General features: G+C 48.1%; 1 protein-coding gene across 2 annotated transcripts in view; it reads right to left on the reverse strand.

The window, feature by feature from the left end:
- IFT56 (intraflagellar transport 56) overlaps positions 1–20,712 on the reverse strand; it is a 1,056,475-nt gene that overhangs the window by 150,736 nt on the left and 885,027 nt on the right. For both annotated transcript variants that reach the window (XM_069652706.1, XM_069652707.1), the window contains 3 exons: positions 5,734–5,817; positions 4,892–4,961; positions 3,971–4,077 (listed from right to left, as the gene is read on the reverse strand). In XM_069652706.1, coding sequence (XP_069508807.1) covers positions 3,971–4,077; positions 4,892–4,961; positions 5,734–5,817 — 261 coding nt within the window. The remainder of the gene's footprint in view (positions 1–3,970; positions 4,078–4,891; positions 4,962–5,733; positions 5,818–20,712) is intronic.

Consider the following 20,712-nt stretch of genomic DNA (forward strand, 5'->3'; position numbering starts at 1 on the left):
TGGCTTCCAATGAATTAGTCTGGCAGCTTTTATAGGGATATGCACTAGTTGCTAATGGCACTTTACCAAACTACCTTCACCTCCCCGACAAGAGAGAATTTGTGTGGTTGAAGGTTACCAAATGTATGGGTTATATGATACCCATCATAAAATACTTACATTTTCCCTACTACTGGAAAAAATGAATAATGATACATACCCACTTTCATATGAATCAGGTAGCCTTGCATTCTATGATAAAGCAGGATCTTCATGGCCCTTGATACCGTTTTAGCCTCGTAAAGAGGGATAATGACCCTGGTTGGTTCGAAAAGTTGCACATTCATCCCAGATCATTCAAACACATATCTGAGTTGCCACGCATTTCTGAAACTCTGCCGCCACCTTATGCCGGGAAACCCCATATACTATTTATTCTCTCTGGGCATAGCTCACTGGATCAATCTGTTCACTAGGGGCTTCCATAATCCATGGTGCCCTGATTGCATTTGAAATCCTATTTGGGGTATATCGTTTGTTCTTGCTGACAAAAATTTGCTCTCAGCTGTATGTGTAAATATGCCTCCAATACTTTGAAGGTGCAAGTGAGTGATGCTCATGAAAGACGTTTTTAAGAGGGAGGATGACCATTACTTAGAAATGTCAATCCAGCATATGTTGCGGGAAGCTGCTGGAAGAAGAGCATCAAACGAGGAAAAATATTTTAGATGGGAAACTTGTTGGCCCCAAAATGAGCTGAAATAAAAATCATCTTTGTTGTTATATGTTTAACATGAGAAACAAAACTGAAGAGACAAAATGTACTTATTTGTGTATATGTTTATATTTTGCTATGCCAGCACTTTACAAATGCTTTTACTGCTAAATTATATAAAGGGCACACATAGGTTTCCTAATAGTACTCCTCTTACCCACGGCTGCACGTTGGAGTGAGCTTTCCAACATTGGAACTGGAACCTGAAACTGTTTAGAACCCACAAATGCAGTGTTTTGTACTCATTTTGACATTGTTCCTCCCTAGAAGATTGTAATGTTCCACTCACTTGTATTCAAATCTATGTGCACACTAGGGTAGATAGGTTGGTTGATTTGAGGGTCTGAGTGCTCCCTCTTTTGTTGCACAGGGGTCTCCATGTCAGGGCGAGTTTGTCTTGCTAAGCACTGTGAAGTAAAGATCTTTGAAGACCTGGCCTTCCCCCTAATTCAAACTCTGCCTTTGCCTTTGATTTACTCAACATTGGCTGTAACACCGGACTTAAACAATTGTGTAGTTATTGGTGCAGTACTTTCTTGGGATGATTTGCTGTTTTTTCATTTTTATTGTAAGATTTTATTTGGCCTTATGTGGCAGCAACACATACGTGAATAAAGGAACAAAACCATCATATCTACCTCAAGGCCGTTAACCTCACTTTATTGTGTGCTGATGTTTGTGTATTTTAGGACCAGCCCTTTTTCTTCCTAAGGGTGAAGCCGGACTGCGCAGTAAAACCAACCCCTTCGAGAGTCAGGAATAATTCAGGGGAATCCCTGCTCAACACTATAGGTTTGCTTTGTGTTCCTCAGCTATATGGTGCCAAACTCTAAGAGAAATGCACTAACAAAGGCAACGTTCAAAGAGTGCAGCTCATACAACTGCTGGTAACACACAGGACATATATGACACTCCGGAGGATCTCAAGGTTTCTGGGCGCAGCGGCACAGGTATGCCCTAGGTGCAAAGCGACAGAGGCTGGGATACTACATATGTTCTGGGCATGTCCTGTGGTGGGACAATACTGGCAGGAGGTTGCAAGTAGACTGAATAGGGGGTTGGGGGGTTGAAACTGGATATATTTAGGATTTGGCATACATTCTGGCCAAACGTAGAAGCACTATGGCTTGGAAATCCCCCAAACGCCCAGACGTGGAGGAATGGAGGCAGGATTTGAAGAAGTGGGCATTGGCTGAATCAGCGGCATGTAGGGGGGTGTAAGGGGCAGTCATGGAGAAACCACTGGGGAAATTATGGAATGGGAGATCTTGCTACAAACCTTGTTCAATGAGGAAGCCGCAGACAGGGTTGAGGCGGATAAACCCCAACTAGGGCGATAGGTGTTCCAATCCTGCAAGATGTAGAGCGGTGATAGTAAAATGGTGTTTTAGGCAATGTTGGGAGGTGGAAGTTGAGAGAGAGGGGAAGGGGGTTTGTTGGGATCTATGATGTGTTATGATATGACTACTGTAGACACTGCTTATGACAGTGCTGGGAAATGTTTTACCTCATGTATCAGCAAAAACCAATAAAATACATTTTAAAAAAACAAAGGCAACATGCAAGTTTTCTATCACTAATCAACATGACTAGGGACCTCTGCCGACACGCAGAGAACGAACGCTGACTTTGTAGGGGGATTTATCCCGTGAATACTTGGCTGCTCCAATCTGAACATACATGTGAAGTTTAGACCTTATTTGCCTTGATTTGAAAAAGACACCGATGTGTTGAAACACATGTAATCCAATAGGGCACTGTTTGTATTTAATATGTTCTAATGAACATGATCTCAAAAACTAAAAAGGACTCTTACTCACCTACTAAGTGTGGCGCAATTTTTTAATGTGTGTGGCCAGTTACTTCACTTGGTTATTTCAAGAGGTGGGGTTCTTTGCCTCTTTTTGCCTCACACACCTGCGACACCATTTTGGGAACTCAAGTAGAAATCAGGCGCATGGTTCAATCAGGGTTGGTATAAAGAAAATAAACAAAATTCCCAAGTTTTCTATCATGACCCAGCTTCCCTGAACTTGATGGTGCGATTCCTGAATTCCGACACCTGAACCTATCCCAAGAATGATGCAACGTTTTTCATCTGGCTAAAAGCATCATCCAATTTAAACAAAATGTGTGAGTGAAATGAAATATTTTTGTGCGTAAGAGAGGTAAAAGTGACCTTCCAGTCTCTATTTTCCTTTACCATTCTCCCATATTTGATGCATTAATTCAAGTCTGTATGGTCTCAAGCTTCGGTTAAATTTTATTTAAAAGAAATCTCAAGATATAGTCAAGTCTCAGAACAGTAAACTCTTTAAGATATCCACCAACATAAAAAAAATCCCTCCCACCTAAGATCTCAAAATGGTTCCAGCCAAAGTCATGGGATTCTTGTAAGCACATTCTGCTGCATAATGAAGGGAATAACATGATTCTTGCATCTGAAGACATACTTTAGAAGTATTGTTCTGGGGTTTGGGTTGTAAGCGCCATCTGTTCATAGGGTAACTGGAGGACAGATTTGAAATCCTACAAACTAATTAGAGTATGCCAAAAGGACAAGGTAAACTGTGCTCCTCATCATTGATTACCCCAGTCTCTTAAGTCTGCCCACTTGAAACTCATGTGCATCCTTTTCTTTCGTGGTTGGCAGAAAAGTGGATGCTCGTCGTTTTAGCACCTTAATCTTGGAACATCCCCCTTCATACTATTCAACACATTTCTGACCACCTTTCTTTCCATTGGGCGCTGAAGACCGAACTATTTCCCCATTAAACATACATGCCATATCAATTTGTTACTCTACCCAGTGACAAGAAAACATCTGTAGAAGTCCGCTCTACAGGATCTTACTCATACACACTTGGGGTACCTTCCGATAGTAAGGATGTGAGGCCTGGCCTTGATAGAGAGTTATAACAAGGTAAAGATGGCCACTGACTTCGAGTGGATCAACAAGAATATTTACCATAAAATAAGCATTCTAAGTAAATGCCTGGGACATCAGAATGTAACTCAACGTTGTGCTTCTTTAGGCCTTGTGAGGTATTGCTAGATGGCCGTAGCTGCAGCGTTGCCTCTATTGTGTCTAAGAGCAACAGCTGTGGCTAGAACAATGGCCATCAACATGCAACAAAAAAAAATGTTCATGGCACATGCACGTGGGCTCATAAAAGCAGGCTGCAGTCAGTCACCAAACACATGCTGGATGGGTACCTTGTAGCAGTCATTGGCGATCAGCTGCAGCAGGCTGAAGGACTCTCCAGAAGTTTCCATCTTAAGGTACAACTCCCATGCTAGCCGTGGCTTCTTGTTCATAATGTCTGTGGGGTGGACAGGGCAGAGGAAAGAAGGCATTATCAATCTGCAGGGTACTTATTCATAATTTCACTGTTACCATGGACACCAGAACATTTCATGAAACTCTAGCGATCAATGCAGCATGCAGTGCCCAATCACAGCTGCACCTTTGCCCGTCAACAGCCATCTCAGCCCTTGCCAGCAGGTTCCATTGTAAAAGTAGGATTTATGAAGACATCACTGCAATAACAGTGTTTATCTCTCCATCTGCAAGGGTTGTTATACTGTAGCAACACTCCAAAATCCTGGGAAGCTGTTATCATAAGAGTGCTTCTGAGCTCCCCATTCACATAGGCTTCCATAACATGGTCAGTAGGGATAATTTCCACTACCATGCTACATTTTCCAAGTCAAGGGTTGTGTAATTTCAGCAGCACAACACTGCCCAGCAGGCGTCCCTACAAGACCAGTGTTCCTATCTCCCTAGAGAGCGTGTCATTTCTTCATAACTGCCAGTCAAACAAGTATCACTGTAAGACCAGTACTTACTTGTTTGTTCCTTTACAGTAGCTGTTACTTCAGGAGCAATCCCAGTCCTCAACAGTAAGCGATACTGTAAGAGCAGTACATTTGCTCTCCTAAACCTGAACAACTATCCACTTCTAAAAGTGATTTATGGTACCGTTAGGAAGGGTTATTGTATTATGTATGTGAGAGTATGATAGTGGCGGGGAAAGGTATGATGGTGGTGGGGAAAGGTATGATGGTGGCGGGGCAAGGGGAAGAAATTAGGGGCCTGAAAGGAGTCCTAATAGGGATCCCTCCCATCTTACTTACAGCATCGTGCCAGCCAGCTCAAGTATGTATAGTCATTCTTGATCTTCTCACTCTGGATTAAGAGGAAAACCTGAAATAGAGAGACAGGTTTTTAGGATACTGACAAGAAAACGGATGACTGCTTCCCGTAGATGCCAGCCCATATACCTCAATCATATCCTGTGCCAATATTTGCTTTTCTCAATGCAACTTAATGTTGACCTCCACACCACCACTGATATTCAAGTACAAGGACCCACACACACAGCTCAGGCCCTACAACTGAATCTCGACTTGCCCAATACCCTTCTTAGACTAACACAGTTACATGTCAAATACAAATTGTACTTTAATGAGCATGAGCTTTATTTGCCCATTTTGTTTTTCTTAGTTTGAGAATTTTGTTGCACTTTTTTTTTTAATTGGTGTTACACCACATAACCTTGCAATCCTTCAACACCCCTCACATCCTCCCCCTTTGACACCCTTTCTCCATTTTTTCTCACCTGTGTTTTCACTTTTTTATGCCCCATCCTGACTTATATAGTCGCTTGGCAACATCTTCTTTTTCAATGTTTGGGTAGAAATGCTGGCTTCTCAATGGAAGGTTAGAATTGGTGACACTGACTAAATACAGATCTGGTGAAGCACATGCTTTCTCAACTGTAGCACCCACTATTCTAGTACTACCCAAGTCTCCTCAATATTGGAGTACCCCCAATTACAGTTGTTTTACTAAAGCCGAAAGTAACAATGCATTCCAAGTTTCCAGACTGATCCCCTTATTTAGATCCTTTGGGAGAAACCCCTCTACTCCACGCTGACCCATTTGACCTCACACCTGTTGAACCTCATGGAATTACCTCCTCCGCCTCCTTGTAGTTGCCAGATGCCGCCTTGGCTTGGGCATAGTTGAAGTTGAATGTGTCCTCGTTGTAGAAATAGCTCTATAGGTAAAAAAGGTAAATGGAAATTAAAGGTATATTGCAGGGGAAGGGCATATTCCATTATCTCCACATGAATCTATATTTTAAAAACTTAATTTTCATAACTGCTTTTGGTCCCATTCCCTCATATCGCCCAACTAGTTTGTAAGCCCAAGCTCTGTGCACTGGAATGTTAAACAACCAAATCATACAGAACTCCCACTCATCATTTTGGCTTTGGCGGCTTCTTTCTGGTGCAAGGTGTTCCTAGAGAATTCTGCTGCCAACAAACAAGCACGGATACCAATGAAAACGACTACATACCTGATCCAACTGAAAGGGCGGCTGGTGAAAAAAAGATTTTATGGCCGAGACAAAATTATTTTCCTGGGCCTGCGATGCAACGTTGGCGCAAAAACGCATTCCAGCTCAGCTACAGGCACCCACGACAGAAACCTGTGTAACCTTAAGGTCACAAGTTCAAATCCTGGTGGGTCTGTGGCCTTCTCTTTTCAAGGTTGATAAAATAAGCATCATTCCATTTGGTAACAGTAAAACCATTTATCACAGTGCCTTAAATAATTATGTGCAAAAAAGGACAAAAGCACTTCTCGCCTGTAGCACTTGCGCGCCAGTCAGGATATTCAGTTAAGGTTACTCACTATAGTGATTAGTATACTCCGTTTATATTCCCCATACCTATGGAATGCTATCCCAGAGAAGGGCACGGTATCAGAGCAGTTTGTTCAGCAGCATTTCTCCTTTTTATTTATTAAGTGCTTATAAGCAAACCTTATATATAATTATATATACAGCAGTGTTTCATTTCTGAGTAAAATAATGAACTTGTAAATACATTGAAAACATAATACACACCAATAAAATCACAAAAATATGAAAAAACATGCTTTCATAATGATTCAGGTTCTTGTACTCGCTCTCCCCTCCTTCCCAACTGTTTGTGACAGCCTCCATCCAGGTCTAGAAAAATCTGACAGCAAAAGATAGCTGTCACTTTAAGAAAGCTTTGGAATGTTTTGGGAGCCCAAATGCAGTGGGTCATTTGCGAGCACGCCCCCAGCCTCTCATCACAACCAGCATATCCTGCTCCATCATGGTTTCCTAACAATAGGGTAGCTGTAACCAAGTATATGCTTTAATAGACATGGTTGGATAGCTGCTGTGAAGAAGGGAGAGCAAGGACTTATCTAAACCACCACAAAGATAACTTTTTAATTTCTCTTCCCCTCCTTCCCAACTGGTTGGGACCAGAATGAAAATCCACCAAATGCAAAGAGTGGAGGAGACAGCACATAGACGACCTGATTCAAGCAAACAGATTCTGAAGCAGCTCTTGGTCAAAAAAGCATATTTTCTAGACAATGCATCTAAAGAATAATGTTTTCAAAGAGCAAGAGCAGTAGTGTAAGTGGCAGCCCAGCAGATTTAATTATCATGGACATGTCTGAAGTAAACTAAGCCACCTTCCCCCAATCAGGAACACCAGAAGATAAGTAGTTTACATGTAGGTTTATTCTCTTAGATTTAAAGTAGAGAAAGCACTGGGACACTCAACCAGCCCAGCACATTAGGTCCAACTGACACCAGTAGAACCCAGCACCCCAAACATCCATCAACAGTCCACATAGAATGTCAGTGACATCACCACACCATCATAACACACATAGCCATAATCGTGCCCCAGCACAGATTATGACATATCTCCCTCACTTCCACTGACAACACTACACCCATAATAGGGACCCATCACACATGCCATATTACAAGAAAAGTTAAATATACATGGCTCATACCAGCTCAGAAACAACTCTCAACTAAGCCAATACGAGCTCACCACAAAAACTATCCAAGATCTTTAATGCAAAACACAAGAAACTAAAAAGCCAAACCACAACCAAACTAACCCACTCGCCTTCTAATCCCCACACAGACATGTGGGCACCATATCTGTGCCCCGCTCAAAAACATCAGCAAAACTCTGATCCTACCATCAGACCTCACAGCAACACGCTATCCCCATAACTTACCTATGACCAGACAGCACCTCACTGCCCCTTAACCAAAACATAGACAGCACTTCACTGCTCCTTAACCACAACATATAAGCAGCACCACACTGCCCCTTAACCCAAAACAAAAGCAGCAGTAAACTGCACCTGACTGCCCCTTGAAACCACCAAACAGCACACTGCCCCTTAACCAAAACATAGACAGCACCTCACTGCCCCTTAACCACAGTTTATAAGCATCACCACACTGCCCCTTAACCCAAAACAAGAGCAACACTAAACACCTTACTGCCCCTTAAAATTCCAGACAGCACCTCACTGCCCCTTACAATACCCAAGCAGCACTGCACCTCCTGAAACAACAGCACCTCACTGTCCCTCCTGAAACACACAGCACCTCACTGCCCCTTAACCACAGCATATAAGCATCACCACACTGCCCCTTAACCCAAAACAAGAGCAGCACTAAACAGCACCTCACTGCCCCTTGAAAACACCAGACAGCACATAACTGCCCCTCAACCAAAACATACACAGCACCTCACTGCCCCTTAACCACAGCATATAGACAACACTAGCTACCCATTAACTACCCCTTAACCGGACCCTAGACAGCACCTCACTGCCCTTAAATCAACAGCACCTCAGTACCCCTCCTAACAACCAGCAGCACCTCACTGCCCTTACAACTGCATCATCTCACTGCACCTCCTGAAATGACAGTGCCTCACTGCCCTTTCTAACACCACTAGACAGCACCCCACTGCACTCTAGACAAAACCTGCTGCCCCTTAACCAAAACATATAAGCAGCCCTAACTGCCCTTAACACTGAATATCACCTCAATGCACCTCCTAAAACAAACAGCACCTCCTGAATCAACACACAGCACCTCACTGCCCCTTAACTCCAAAAGTAGACAACACTAACTGCCCCTTAACCAGACCCTAGACAGCACCTCACTGCCCCCTCCTGAAACCACAGCACCTCACTGCACCTCCTGGAACACGCAGCACCTAACCTCCCTTCCTAAAACAACTAGACAGCACCTCACTGCTGTCATGCCCGCGCCGCTGGCGCACGCATTGGCAACCAGCATGGACTACCTGGTACTCATTAATCCTCCTAATACTCTTTGAACAACTCCTATTCACGCCTTGGTCTTTAATTTCCATTTGCTCGACTTTAGTTCTTTCTTATTTTATTCAACTAACTACACTTACCATAACGCACCTTGCTACAGTCCTCAATTCCTGGCTATACTCATTCATCGTTATTGGGACCACAATCCCCAGAAGTCCTAGCGGCCCGTGCTGCTTCCACCTGCTCAGGACCAAAGAGGGAGGAGGCAGATTGTCTTCAGGTGTGCTGCTCCAGGTGCTGTCAATTAGCCTGCCTCAGAACAGGGCAGGGCTGTATATAAGCAGCTGCCTGCAGGAGCACAGTGTCTTGCATCTTGAGATCTCCCCGCTCCTGTTTGCCTTGACCCTCTACTTTGTATGCTGTTCTTGTTTATCCTGTTTTTGATCCAGTGCCTTCCGGGCTCCCTGCATTGCAGCCGATCACGCTCTGCTGCCTTCTACCTACAGCCCTTGTCCTCTGGGCTTCCTGCCTTGCAGCCTACTAAAGTCCTCTGCAGCCCTCTACAGTCAGCAGCCCTGCTCCTCTGGGCCCCTTGCCTTGCAGCCTGCCTCACTCCGGCTGCCTACAGTCCTTGTCCTCTGGGCTCCCTGCCCTGCAGCCTCCCTCACTTCGGCTGCCTACAGTCCTTGTCCTCTGGGCTCCCTACCTTGCAGCCTGCACCTCTTCGCTGCCTACAGCCCTTGCCTCTGGGCTCTTTTCTTGCAGCCTGTCTCCCTCCGCTGCCTACAGCCCTTGTCCTCTGGGCTCTCTGCCTTGCGGCTTACTACACTCCTCTGCCTCACAGCCTGTTTTACACTTAGCTGCCTACAGCCCTGCTCCTCTGGGCTCCCTACCTCGCAGCCCTATTCTTTTGGGCTCTCTGTCTGTCGCCTACTACTAATCTCTCTCTGCCCTGTTCCTCTGGACCTCCTGCCTTGCTGCCTACTACAGCCCTCCGCAGTCCACTACAGTTTGCCTGCACCTAGTGCCACTCTTGACTGCAGACCTGCTTCCTACTTTGCAGCCCTTCTGTTTTCCTGACTGCTGCTCCCTTGTTCTCTTCCTTGAGTCCTCTGTACTCCACCTTAGGTTATCTACTTCAGTCTAACTGCATTTCCTTAATTTCCTTCTGCTAGATTGGTCATTAACTTCCTTTTCGCTGGATATTTCTGTTTTTGTCTTCTCATGTGTCTTTTGTAATCCCTTTGTACAGAGCTTGCCCGTTGGTTTCCGGCAGGCAACCTCTGCCCCTTCCCTCGTCGCGTTTTCAGTGTTACAGACACCCACTGCTGTTGTTCCCAGCCATGAGCATACAGCGTGGGCCTCTGTTATAGCAATCTGTGCAGAAGGCTGGAGTTTCCTAAGGTTCGTGGAACACTCTTTCCCATTTCAGCATACACCCCAAGAGGGAATCCAGTTCGTTTGTACCTTTGTATCTTTTGTCCCTTTTTGCTCACAGCTACAGTTTCCAACTCTTCTTTCTTGTTGAACTTCCTGCTGTGTGTGCCTATCTGCTACCTTTCTTCAGCACAGCCACCCAAAACCTACCGGGGTGCCCTGTGCCACTCTTGACAGAGTGCCATTCCTGACAACTGCTCTCTAGACAAAACCTGCTGCCCCTTAACCAAAACCTAAACAGCACCTCACTGCCCCTTAACCACAACATAGAAGCACCTCGCTGCCCATTAACCACAAAAATAGACCACACTAACTGCCCCTTATTCCTAAAACTAGGCAATAGCACCTCACTACACCACCCCAAAATAACTCCCTAAAATGGATATATGCAACTCCTGCCCTTCCTAACACAACAAAACAACAGCACCTCACTAAACCTCTAAAATCCCAGGCAGCACCTCACTACCCCTCAACACCACCATGCAACATCTCAATACCCCATTAAAATCCCAGGCAGCACCTCACTGCCCCAAAATGACTCTCCCTATGTACCACGTCACCACCCTGGCACCACCTGCAACTCGCTATCCCTCCTAACAAACAGCACCTCACTGCTCTTACAACTGCATCACCTCACTGCACCTCCTGAAACAAAAGCACCTCACTGTCCCTCCTGAAACAACACACAGCACCTCACTGCCCCTTAACATGACCAGGCAGCCCTTACAACCACAGGACAGCACCTCACTGCCCCTTAACCCTCCTGAAACACACTGCCCCTTAAAATAACCAGACAACACCTCACTGCCCCCTAAAATGACCAGACTGCCCCTTACAGTGACCAGACAGCACCTCACTGCCCCTTAAAATATCCAAGCAGCACCTCACTGCCCCTTAACATGAGCAGGCAGCACCGAACTGCCCGCCAGACAGCACCTCACTGCCCCTTAACCTTAAGCCTCCTGAAACAACACACTGCCCCTTAAAATAACCAGACAGCACCTCACTGCCCCCTAAAATGGCCAGACAGCACCTCACTGCCCACCAGACAGCACCTCACTGCCCCTTAAAATACCCAAGCAGCACCTCACTGCCCCTTACAACCATCAGGCAGCACCTCACTGCCCCTTAACATGACTACACAGCACCTCACTGCCGACCAGACAGCACCTCACCACCCCTTAAAATTACCAGACAGCATCTCACTGCCCCTTAAAAGCATCAGACAGCACCCCAAAAATATGGCCAGGGGACTCTATCAACACACATATAACATCACAGGACAACACATAAAACCCTACAATAACCAATCAAATGCAGTCAATGGCGCCAGAGTCCCTGCGCCAACCCCAACATGTCCATGAAATGCAAAGCAACAAAATGCAAAACCAGAACATATGACATGGTGCTAAAGTCCCCTGCACTGTCCCCGCACCCACATGTCAATGAAATGCAAGCAAATAAAATAACATTGCGCTAAAGTCCCTGCTCCATCCCCACAACCACAAGTCCAATTGGACCCATCCTGCAAGTGAAACATTGTTCAAAAACATAACTGCCCATGGACCCCAACCCACGAGTCCATACTGCACACCCAGGGAATGTCCTAAACATTAGGCCACCACATAAAGACAACAGCAATACATAAACAGGCCTTAAACTCCTAACAATGACCCAAGACCCAACCCCATGACACACTATCCCGAGGCCACTACATACACACAACGATCATCACAGGCCTCCCCCGACACCTACCGCATCAGAACCTCTGGACTGATAGATCCTCCATGCCATTCGAGCCCCAGAGGTCTGGATCCAGCGCCCGCCACCTTGCCAGCCTTCTTGTCAAATCACCTGCTTCTGGCTTCCACCGTCTTCCAGCACACACATAATAAATGCCCATTATTCCAGACACGGCCACTGCGCTTCCTACCAGCTCCAATGACAAACATCTTCCTGCAGACATAAACTCAGCGCCCTCCAGTTGTGCTGAAAAATCATTAATTCCAGGACCGCCCGGTCTATATGAGGAGCACACAACCTTAGCATGTGTCCCAAACCTACAGTTGAGCCTCTCCGGAATATACCAAGTTCCTCCTCCAGCGCCGGAAAAACACTCATGATGAACGTTGCGTTACAAGAGAACGTAGCTGCAACATTCAACGTTGCGTTCCAGCAAAACACGCTGGGACGCCGGCCCTACTCTCAGCGACGTTATCGTAACTGCTCCCGAGACCAAGAGCAGTGCACCGCGCTCCTAACCACTCTGAATGTCAATGCAGCTGGGATACGTCATCAATCTGATTGCAAGCTCCGCGGAAGACACATCACAAGCCGCCACAGCTATGCTGCCCGCGCCTCTGTTGCTGTGCCCCCCAGGTGGTCCTACGCACCTGAGGCATGGCAAAACGCCTCCAACCAGCGCACACATGCGAAATTGCAAAAGTCCTTTACTCGGACCAAACCAGGCGAATCCACAGCGCTTCTCTGTGCTCTCCTACATGGCGACCAGGTGTGAACCCATATACCACCCTCAACCCCTAAAAGCCACTGCAGCCCCTTCCAGCACCTCCACAGTACAACCGGACAACTCCATCAGGGCCCGTAACACCTCCGGCCGCTCCAGACAATGGGCCACCTCAGCCCTTGCTCGACCGCTTGACGATATGCTCTCAACGGCGCCACCTGGCCGTTCCAGCCCTCAGCTTCTACCGGAGCCAGCGCAGCCCCATCCAGCACCTCTGCTGAACACCTGGACAGCTCCCCAGGAGTCCACGCACAGACCGCCACTCCAGACAGTAGGCCACCTCAGCCCAGCGCCACCTGGCAGTCCCACCTTATGGACCAGCAACAGTGTGCTGCGCCAAAATAGGTCCCCAGCCTTGGAACTTCACTGCACCGCCCGGCCTGCAGCCTCTTCCTGCTTGATGGATGTCTCCCTGGAAGGCAGCGCTTCTCATCAGCTGCCCCTTCCCAGCAGCACAGGAACTATCCTCGTCGCCAGTGAAGTAAACTAAGCCACCTTCCCCAATCAGGAACACCAGAAGATAAGTAGTTTACATGTAGGTTTATTCTCTTAGATGTAAAGTAGAGAAAGCACTGGGACACCCATCCAGCCCAGTACATTAGGTCCAACTGACACCAGTAGAACCCAGCACCCCAAAAATCCATCAACACTCCACATAGAATGTCAGTGACATCACCACACCAACACTCCACATAGAATGTCAGTGACATCACCACACCAGCATAACACACATAGCCATAATCAGGCCCCAGCACAGATTGTGACACAATATTCTCTAGACAATGCATCTAAAGAATAATGTTTTCAAAGAGCAAGAGCAGTAGCGTAAGTGGCAGCCCAGCAGATTTAATTATCATGGACATGTCCTATAAAGGTCACTGATGCTGCCTTGGGTCTTGTATAATGATCCTGAAGTCTCTGTGGAACTAAATTACAGGTCAAACCTTTGCTGTGCAGGAGACTACCCATCTAGCAATAGTGCATTGGCCATAAGTCAAACAACTGGACCGATCTACTGAATGTCTTTGTATGTTCTATATAAAATCTCAGAGTCCTAAAGATATGAAAATTGCGTAAAACCACTTCTACTAGAGAGGTGTATGGATTACAAAGAAAAATCAGGAGGAAGATTTCTTGATTCAGATGAAAACCAAAAGCTATCTTCGGTAGGTAGGAAGCAACGACTGTATTCCAATGATAAATCAGGTAGGGATCCTTTGAAGAAAAACTTGAAACTTTCTGATTCTCCTTGTCGGAGTAATGGCTACCAAGAAAGCTTTTTTCTGGGTCAACAAATCTATATCACAAGAGGTCATAGGTTCAAAAGGTTTAAGTATCAAAAGCAGCTAACAGGACTCAAGATGGCCACCGACACTAAGTAGAAGTGCCGGCAGCCGCGTCACAAGCCTGTTACACTTACTCGGCTCTCCCACCACTCTGTAGAAGTCAGAATTTGCCCAACACAATGGCAAGGAAATGAGAGACCACCAGCACCACGCACACAGGCTGGTCGGGAGCGGGCAAACTGTAATCTGGCCAGGAGATACGGGGTACGGCGCAGCACCGCTCTGGCCCACAATTGAGGCCTCAATGGGGAGAGGAGAAGCGGGAGAATACTGGTGTGTGGGTACAGCCCTGGCACACGGCAGAGGGCAACGCAGCTGTGGTAACTGTGCTCCAGGCAAAGCGGGCATGGAGTGCCCGTCCCGAACAAGAGGCAAGCTGCAGAGGTAGGTGGAGTCTACCGCCGGTCGGGCAGGGCGCCCAGTGCAGCTATTCTGTGCGAGAGCGCACCATGCCCTTAACCTGCCCACGCCGGCGGAGGCTTCCATCCATCATCAGCGCCACGCTGGGCTGATCCTCTGAGATGGGTGCTGTAGGGATGTGTCTGCATTCCTCCCAACACTGGGCAGCGGTGCTGTGCAGGCGAGCAACTCCCGGGCGGGGGTGTCCTCTAGGCATCGGCGGGACCCTGGAGCCTGAAAAGAGCTGGGGGCCACTTGAGCTGCATCCGGCAGGGACCGACCTTCCACAAACGACGGCCGGGGAGAAGTGCTCTCTTTCGGGGAGAGCAAGCTGCACTACATATAGCAGGCAGTCCAGACAGAGTGGAAAGATGAAAGGTTTTTGCTGAGGTGGATTCAAGAGCCCGCTGGAGGTTAGCGGACAGAAGGTTTAAAGTGAGGAGACCAACGGCCCAGTGTTCCACTGGCCTTCCCCCTGCCCCGGTGGTGTGGTCTTGGGAGCCCACTGAAGTGCGCTAACAGAGGATTCTTAGAGAAGGGACCCCAGGACCAACTCACATTGTGCGCCCCGCGCCCCTTTCCCCTGCTCCGCAGAATATTGAGGGAGCAGAGGTGGCACACTGGGGCCCCGGAAGGTGCAAGGTGGAAGAGGCTCTTGGAGAGGGCTTGCCGTCGGAACTAGAGCAAGGGTGTGACAGTGGTGTGCCTCCTGCGGAAGAGTTGAAGCAAGAGAGGGCCCAGGGCTGTGTAAATACGTGGCACTCAGTGCAGGGGGAGGGCACGGTGCCACGGCGGTGAACAGGAAGGGAGCCCAGCTCACTGGGAGCACAGAACATGGCCTGATACACATCCATTGAGCCCCAGCAGTCAAGCGGAGAGGAGGTGGCTGCAGGAGTGGAGTTAACCCAGCCTGGGCTTCCCACCAGGAGGGGGGGGAGCACACCCCTAATGGGGAAGAGGCCAAGATGAGCACAATCAAGGTGATCGAAACTGTTGGGAGCGAGAGAGGAGGTGTCATCAGCAGGATCGACGCGGCAGTGTTCTCCCCCAACGCCCCCACCGCTTCCCCATAAGACTAGTGGGGGGACAAACCGCATATAAACAGCCAGGGAAGGGGGACCAGCAGCTGGACGCGGAGAAGGGCCCCCATCACAGAAGACTACCAGAGGCCTGGAGCTTAGGGGAGCTGGAGGGATGTCAAAGGCCAAAGAGAAGGCCTTGAAACAGGCAACAGCCACTGGGGACACGCTGGACACCCTGCCCACCATATGGGGCCCGATTGAGAGGAGGGGACCAAACAAAGCATCCCAGGACATAGCGGACCATAGGGAATCCATGGGGGCAGGGGAGCCCATATCGCAACAGGATCTCCATAGTGATCTGATGACCCTCCAGACGTCGCTCATTAAAGCCTTTCTAGTACAATTCCAATTAATGAGGACATACCTCAACACGGTTAAGACAGGAGGTCGGCCAGCTGGGGGAAAAGGACGGACATCCTCGAAAGGGGCCTCCAGGAGATGGACAAGGACACAACAGTGCACAGTGAGGGCATCGAGTGGCTCAACGTGGCTACGCAAAACCTTGAGTTGCAGATGGAAGACATGTAGAATAGATCGAGGAGGACCAACATAAGAATCAAAATATTTGCCAGTGACAGTCACAGACAAGAACTTAAAAGGGGAGGTCTAGAGGGTTTTTGCAGACCTCCTGGGTGACACGGATCCATAGAACCTGTAGGATGGTGAGGGGCTCTAACGGCAGGGCAAGGGATGTCTTAGCAGCTTTTTCGTGCTACATGCAGAAGGAAGCAGTCCTGCGAGCAGTGAGGGCAAAATAACCAGTGTTATACCAAGGAACCCCGATTTCCCTATTCCAAGACCTGGCAGGCATCACCCTGCTCAAGAAAAGGCAGATGGGTCAGGCGGTAAGGGAGCTGGCCCGTAGGGAAATCCATGATAAATGGACCTTCCCATTTGGACTGGTTTAAGAATGGGAGGGGGCCCAAAAGATCATCACATCTACCCAGGAGGGAGCCGACCTCCTGCAACTGGACACAAGCCAGATCCTCCAGGAAGATCCTCCTCTCCAGCCGGAGAATCGCACAAGGCTTCGGCCCTGGGAATGGGCAACAGCAGGAGAATGACGCAGACGAAAAGGCCACCTTGCAGGGCCTGCAATCAACGGCTGGAGGGGAGATTGAGGGGGGAAAACCAGACAATGGATTACAGCAAGGGAAGAACAACACGTACGTAGACCTGCTTTAAAGAGGTGGTGGGCTATGAAGGTAGGAAATTGGGCTGTGGGAGCACAGGAGGACATTCCATCTTGTTTTCAGTTAGGGCAGTTGCGCCTGGGGGGAGGAGCGAGGTGGGGAGGAGTAGGAGGGTGGGGTTGGGGGAGGAATGAATGGGGGGCATGGGGGAGGAGGGCAGAGCACTGGAGGTTGGGGACCAGGGCCAGGGGGGATCCAGAAGGGGCCAAACGAAGGGCAGGGGAAAGGGTAAAATTAAGAGTTCGAAACAGGGAGGACGGAGGGGGGTTGGCCAAGGATGGGGAGGAACCAAATGAGAGGCACCTTAGGGAGTGATGTGGAGGGGGCGCACAAGGACAATAACCATTCAAACAGTCGACACATAATGTAAGAGGACTTAACTCCCCTCTCAAAAGGTAAAAGGTGTTGCATTTCAATGGAAATCCGGCACAGATGTCCTTGCAATCCAGGAGACCCACCTCCTGAGGAAAGATCAGGTAAGACTTACACTGAAGGGCTTTTCTCAAATCTTTCATACCTCCAGCCAGACTAAAAAATATGGGGTGGCATTGGCTATTCGGAATGGGGAGGACCTCAGGATAAAGTACTCCAAAGTTGACAGAGGAGGCAGATCTATAATTGTAGTGCGGAAATACGTAAGCGTCACATCCACACTAGCCTTAACATGCATGTCTAACACGGGCCAGGAGGCTTTTCTGAGGGATCTTTTGAACACGCTTGAGGGGTTTGCGAAAGGCCACATGATTCTGATGAGATTGTAATCTGGCCTGGCCCTGGGACTAGACACGAATTTGGGGGGCAGCTCATATGGGGGAGGGAGGTGGTGGTCACTGCTTGACTACAGGATAGGTTTGAAGCCCTGGGACGACTGGCGGAGGCTACTGGCGGAAAGGGAAGGCTACACATTCCTTTCCAACGTAAACAGAACACAATCCTGCATTGATTATGTGTGGGTGCCACCCTCCCCGCCCCCGCTGGAAGCAGTCTCAGACATTAAGATGGGCCCTCCCGGACCTCCCGGAATAGCCATCCACGTAGTGGTCACAATGGAGCTGCGTCTGCCTGGACACAAGCCAGGGATCTGGGGTTGGAAGGTTACTGGGGGACCCGTCGTGGGACTTGGTCAGTCATAGGGAGGGAGCTGGAGGACAAGATCAGGGACTTCTTTGATATAAACTAAGCCTCACACACTGGGGAGAGCATCCGATGGGACACGTTTAAAGCCACAATTAGGGGTGTACTCATCGTCGCAAAAGCACAGAGGGATAGGCAAATGAGGCTACTCGAGACCCAGCTGGAGGCCGAGGTGGAAGAGAACAGGAAACAATCGATTGATGCTCCCTCCAGGAGGTAAATGAGGGAATACTGACAGGCAGTGCACCAGCTTAATGTTCTTAGAACTAAGAGGGAGGAGATGTCATTACTGTTCATCCGTCAACATTATTACCTAAAGGCCAATGAGGCGGACACACTCTTGGTGTGGCTACTGCGGTGAGCAGCGGGTAGCAATACCATCACTGCATTAACAGATGACCAGGGACGCCGTCACTCCCTCACAGAGGAAATTCTGGAATGCTTTCCCGCTACTACATGAAGCTGTACTTGTCCCAGAGCCCGTCGAGACGGGTGCAGATAGACTTCTTGGATAGGGCTCAACTGCACTCATTGGGAGCCGATGTCATGGAGGCACTAGGGCAGGAGATCACTGCGGAAAAGGTTTGGAGGGTCATAGCATCCCTTCCCCCAATAAAGCACCTGGGCTGGACGGCTTTATGGCAACTTGCTATAAGACATTTGCGAGAGTCTTAGTCCTGCACCTTACCAGCTTATTCAATCACTTCCGGGAGTCCGGCAGTATCGCGGCATCCATGAAGGAGGCAAAACTCACCCTCAACCCTGAGCCCAATAAGGATCACACTAGGTGTACGTCATAAAGGCCAATAGTGCTAATAAATGTGGACACCAATAGGCTAGAGGGACTCCTCCCAAACCTGATCCACCCAGATCAGTCGGGGTTTGTACACAGGCGGCAGACATTTGAGAACATCAGACGTGCAGCACACTTGATAGAGAAGGCCCACAAACGCTCAACTCCTGCGGTCCTCCTATCTCTTGATGCCGAGAAGGCCTTCAACCAAGTGGAGTGGTCTTTTTTGCTTAAAGTGATAGAGAAGATGAGGCTAGGAGGGGACTTCTTACAAATGGTTAAGGCCAACTACATTACACCTGTGGCACACCTCCTTTTTAATGGGTTCCTGTCCCATATCATTCAGTTAAGCAGAGGGTTCAAGCAGGGGTCTCTGCGGGAGTCCAGTGAGGTAAATGGAATACCTTTTGCCGGTACCCAGCATAAAGTAGCCGCACCTTTGTGGACAACATGCTACTCTCACTCTCAAAGTCGGGAGAGTCGTTGAGGGTGTGTAGGCAGATTTTATCAGATTTCAGGGTGGTCTCAGGTTTTAAGATGAACATAACTAAGTCGGAATGACTAAACCTCAAGGTGTCCTAGCGAGTCCTGGGGGGATCAAGTGTTTTGGAATCCGAATAACTCCACTCTCACCAATTGGTATGCGACTAATTACCCACCCATGCTATCATCTATTAAAGTGGATCTTCAAAAGTGGAAGACTTAGGATTTCTGGGTGGGCAGAATGGCAGCGGTGAAGATGGCGACACTCCCTCGGCTGCTCTACCTCTTTCAGGCCAAGGATTAACCATTCTCTACCGAGTTCCCCAAAGAGGGAAGGAGCTCCCTATTTTTCAACTGTATTACGATGCATCCTAATTGTGGATCATACGAGAATAGTTTTTGGGGAACAAGGGGAAACACTGAGTGGCAATGGATCGAGCGGTGGTGAGGCACGATCTGAGCGAGGTATTGTGGCTACCACACCAGCATAGGCTAAGGCACATGTACTTCAGTGCTATTACAAGATTAGTGGCAGAAACGTGGGCCAAATTAGCAGGGGAATACAGGATCACAACCTTCCCATCCCCTTTCACACCTATTCGTAATAACCCAAACTGTTCACCAGGAACAGAACCGGGCCGTTTACTCAGTTTTTTTTACATTTTTATTTATTTTTTTGCATTTATAAAGCGCACAAACAGCCCGATCGCTTTGTGGTGCTGTTACATGGATGAACGGCTTAGTTACATGGAACTTACATAATGTGTTGCATGTAGGGACATTGAATTACATTGTGTATTGTTATAATGCACATTACATTACATATTATCAGTGTGGGTTATTCAGCTTGCAAGTTCAGATAAATAGCAGTGTCTTGATGGCTTTACGAAAAACGAGATGGGATGGTTCAGCTCTAAGGTGGTGTGGCAGGGAGTTCCATTGCCTTGCGGCAATGAAAGGAAATCTGGCGCCACCCCCTTGGCTCGTTTCACTTTGGGTACTACGAGTAGGTTGGCGTAAGGTGTTCTAGTTGATCTGGAGGAGAGGGATCTGTTTACTCTCTGCGATAGCTAGGGTGGGGCTGTACGGTTGAGTATTTGTGGATTAAGGAAAGTGTTTTAAAGAGGACACATTCTCTGACGGGTAGCCAATGGACTTGTCAATGGCAAGAGGCAGATACCACAGACTCCGGGATATGTTTCAGGGCCCAATCATTAAAACCTTTACTGAATGCTAGCACGGTTTTGGGGTTGGGTGAAAACGAGAGGCTGCAGTACTTTCAGATACGGCACTAGCTCCAAAAACCCAGAGGTCAAGGCAGCGGATACCCGCAGCTAACCACTTTTGAAAAATTCCTCTTAACCCACAATGGGTCAAGGGGTCTTCTATTGAGTCTCTACAAATTCCTG

This window comes from Ambystoma mexicanum, chromosome 3p, assembly GCF_040938575.1.
Source record: "Ambystoma mexicanum isolate Mex_15411 chromosome 3p, UKY_AmexF1_1, whole genome shotgun sequence".
NCBI classification, from domain to species: domain Eukaryota; kingdom Metazoa; phylum Chordata; class Amphibia; order Caudata; family Ambystomatidae; genus Ambystoma; species Ambystoma mexicanum.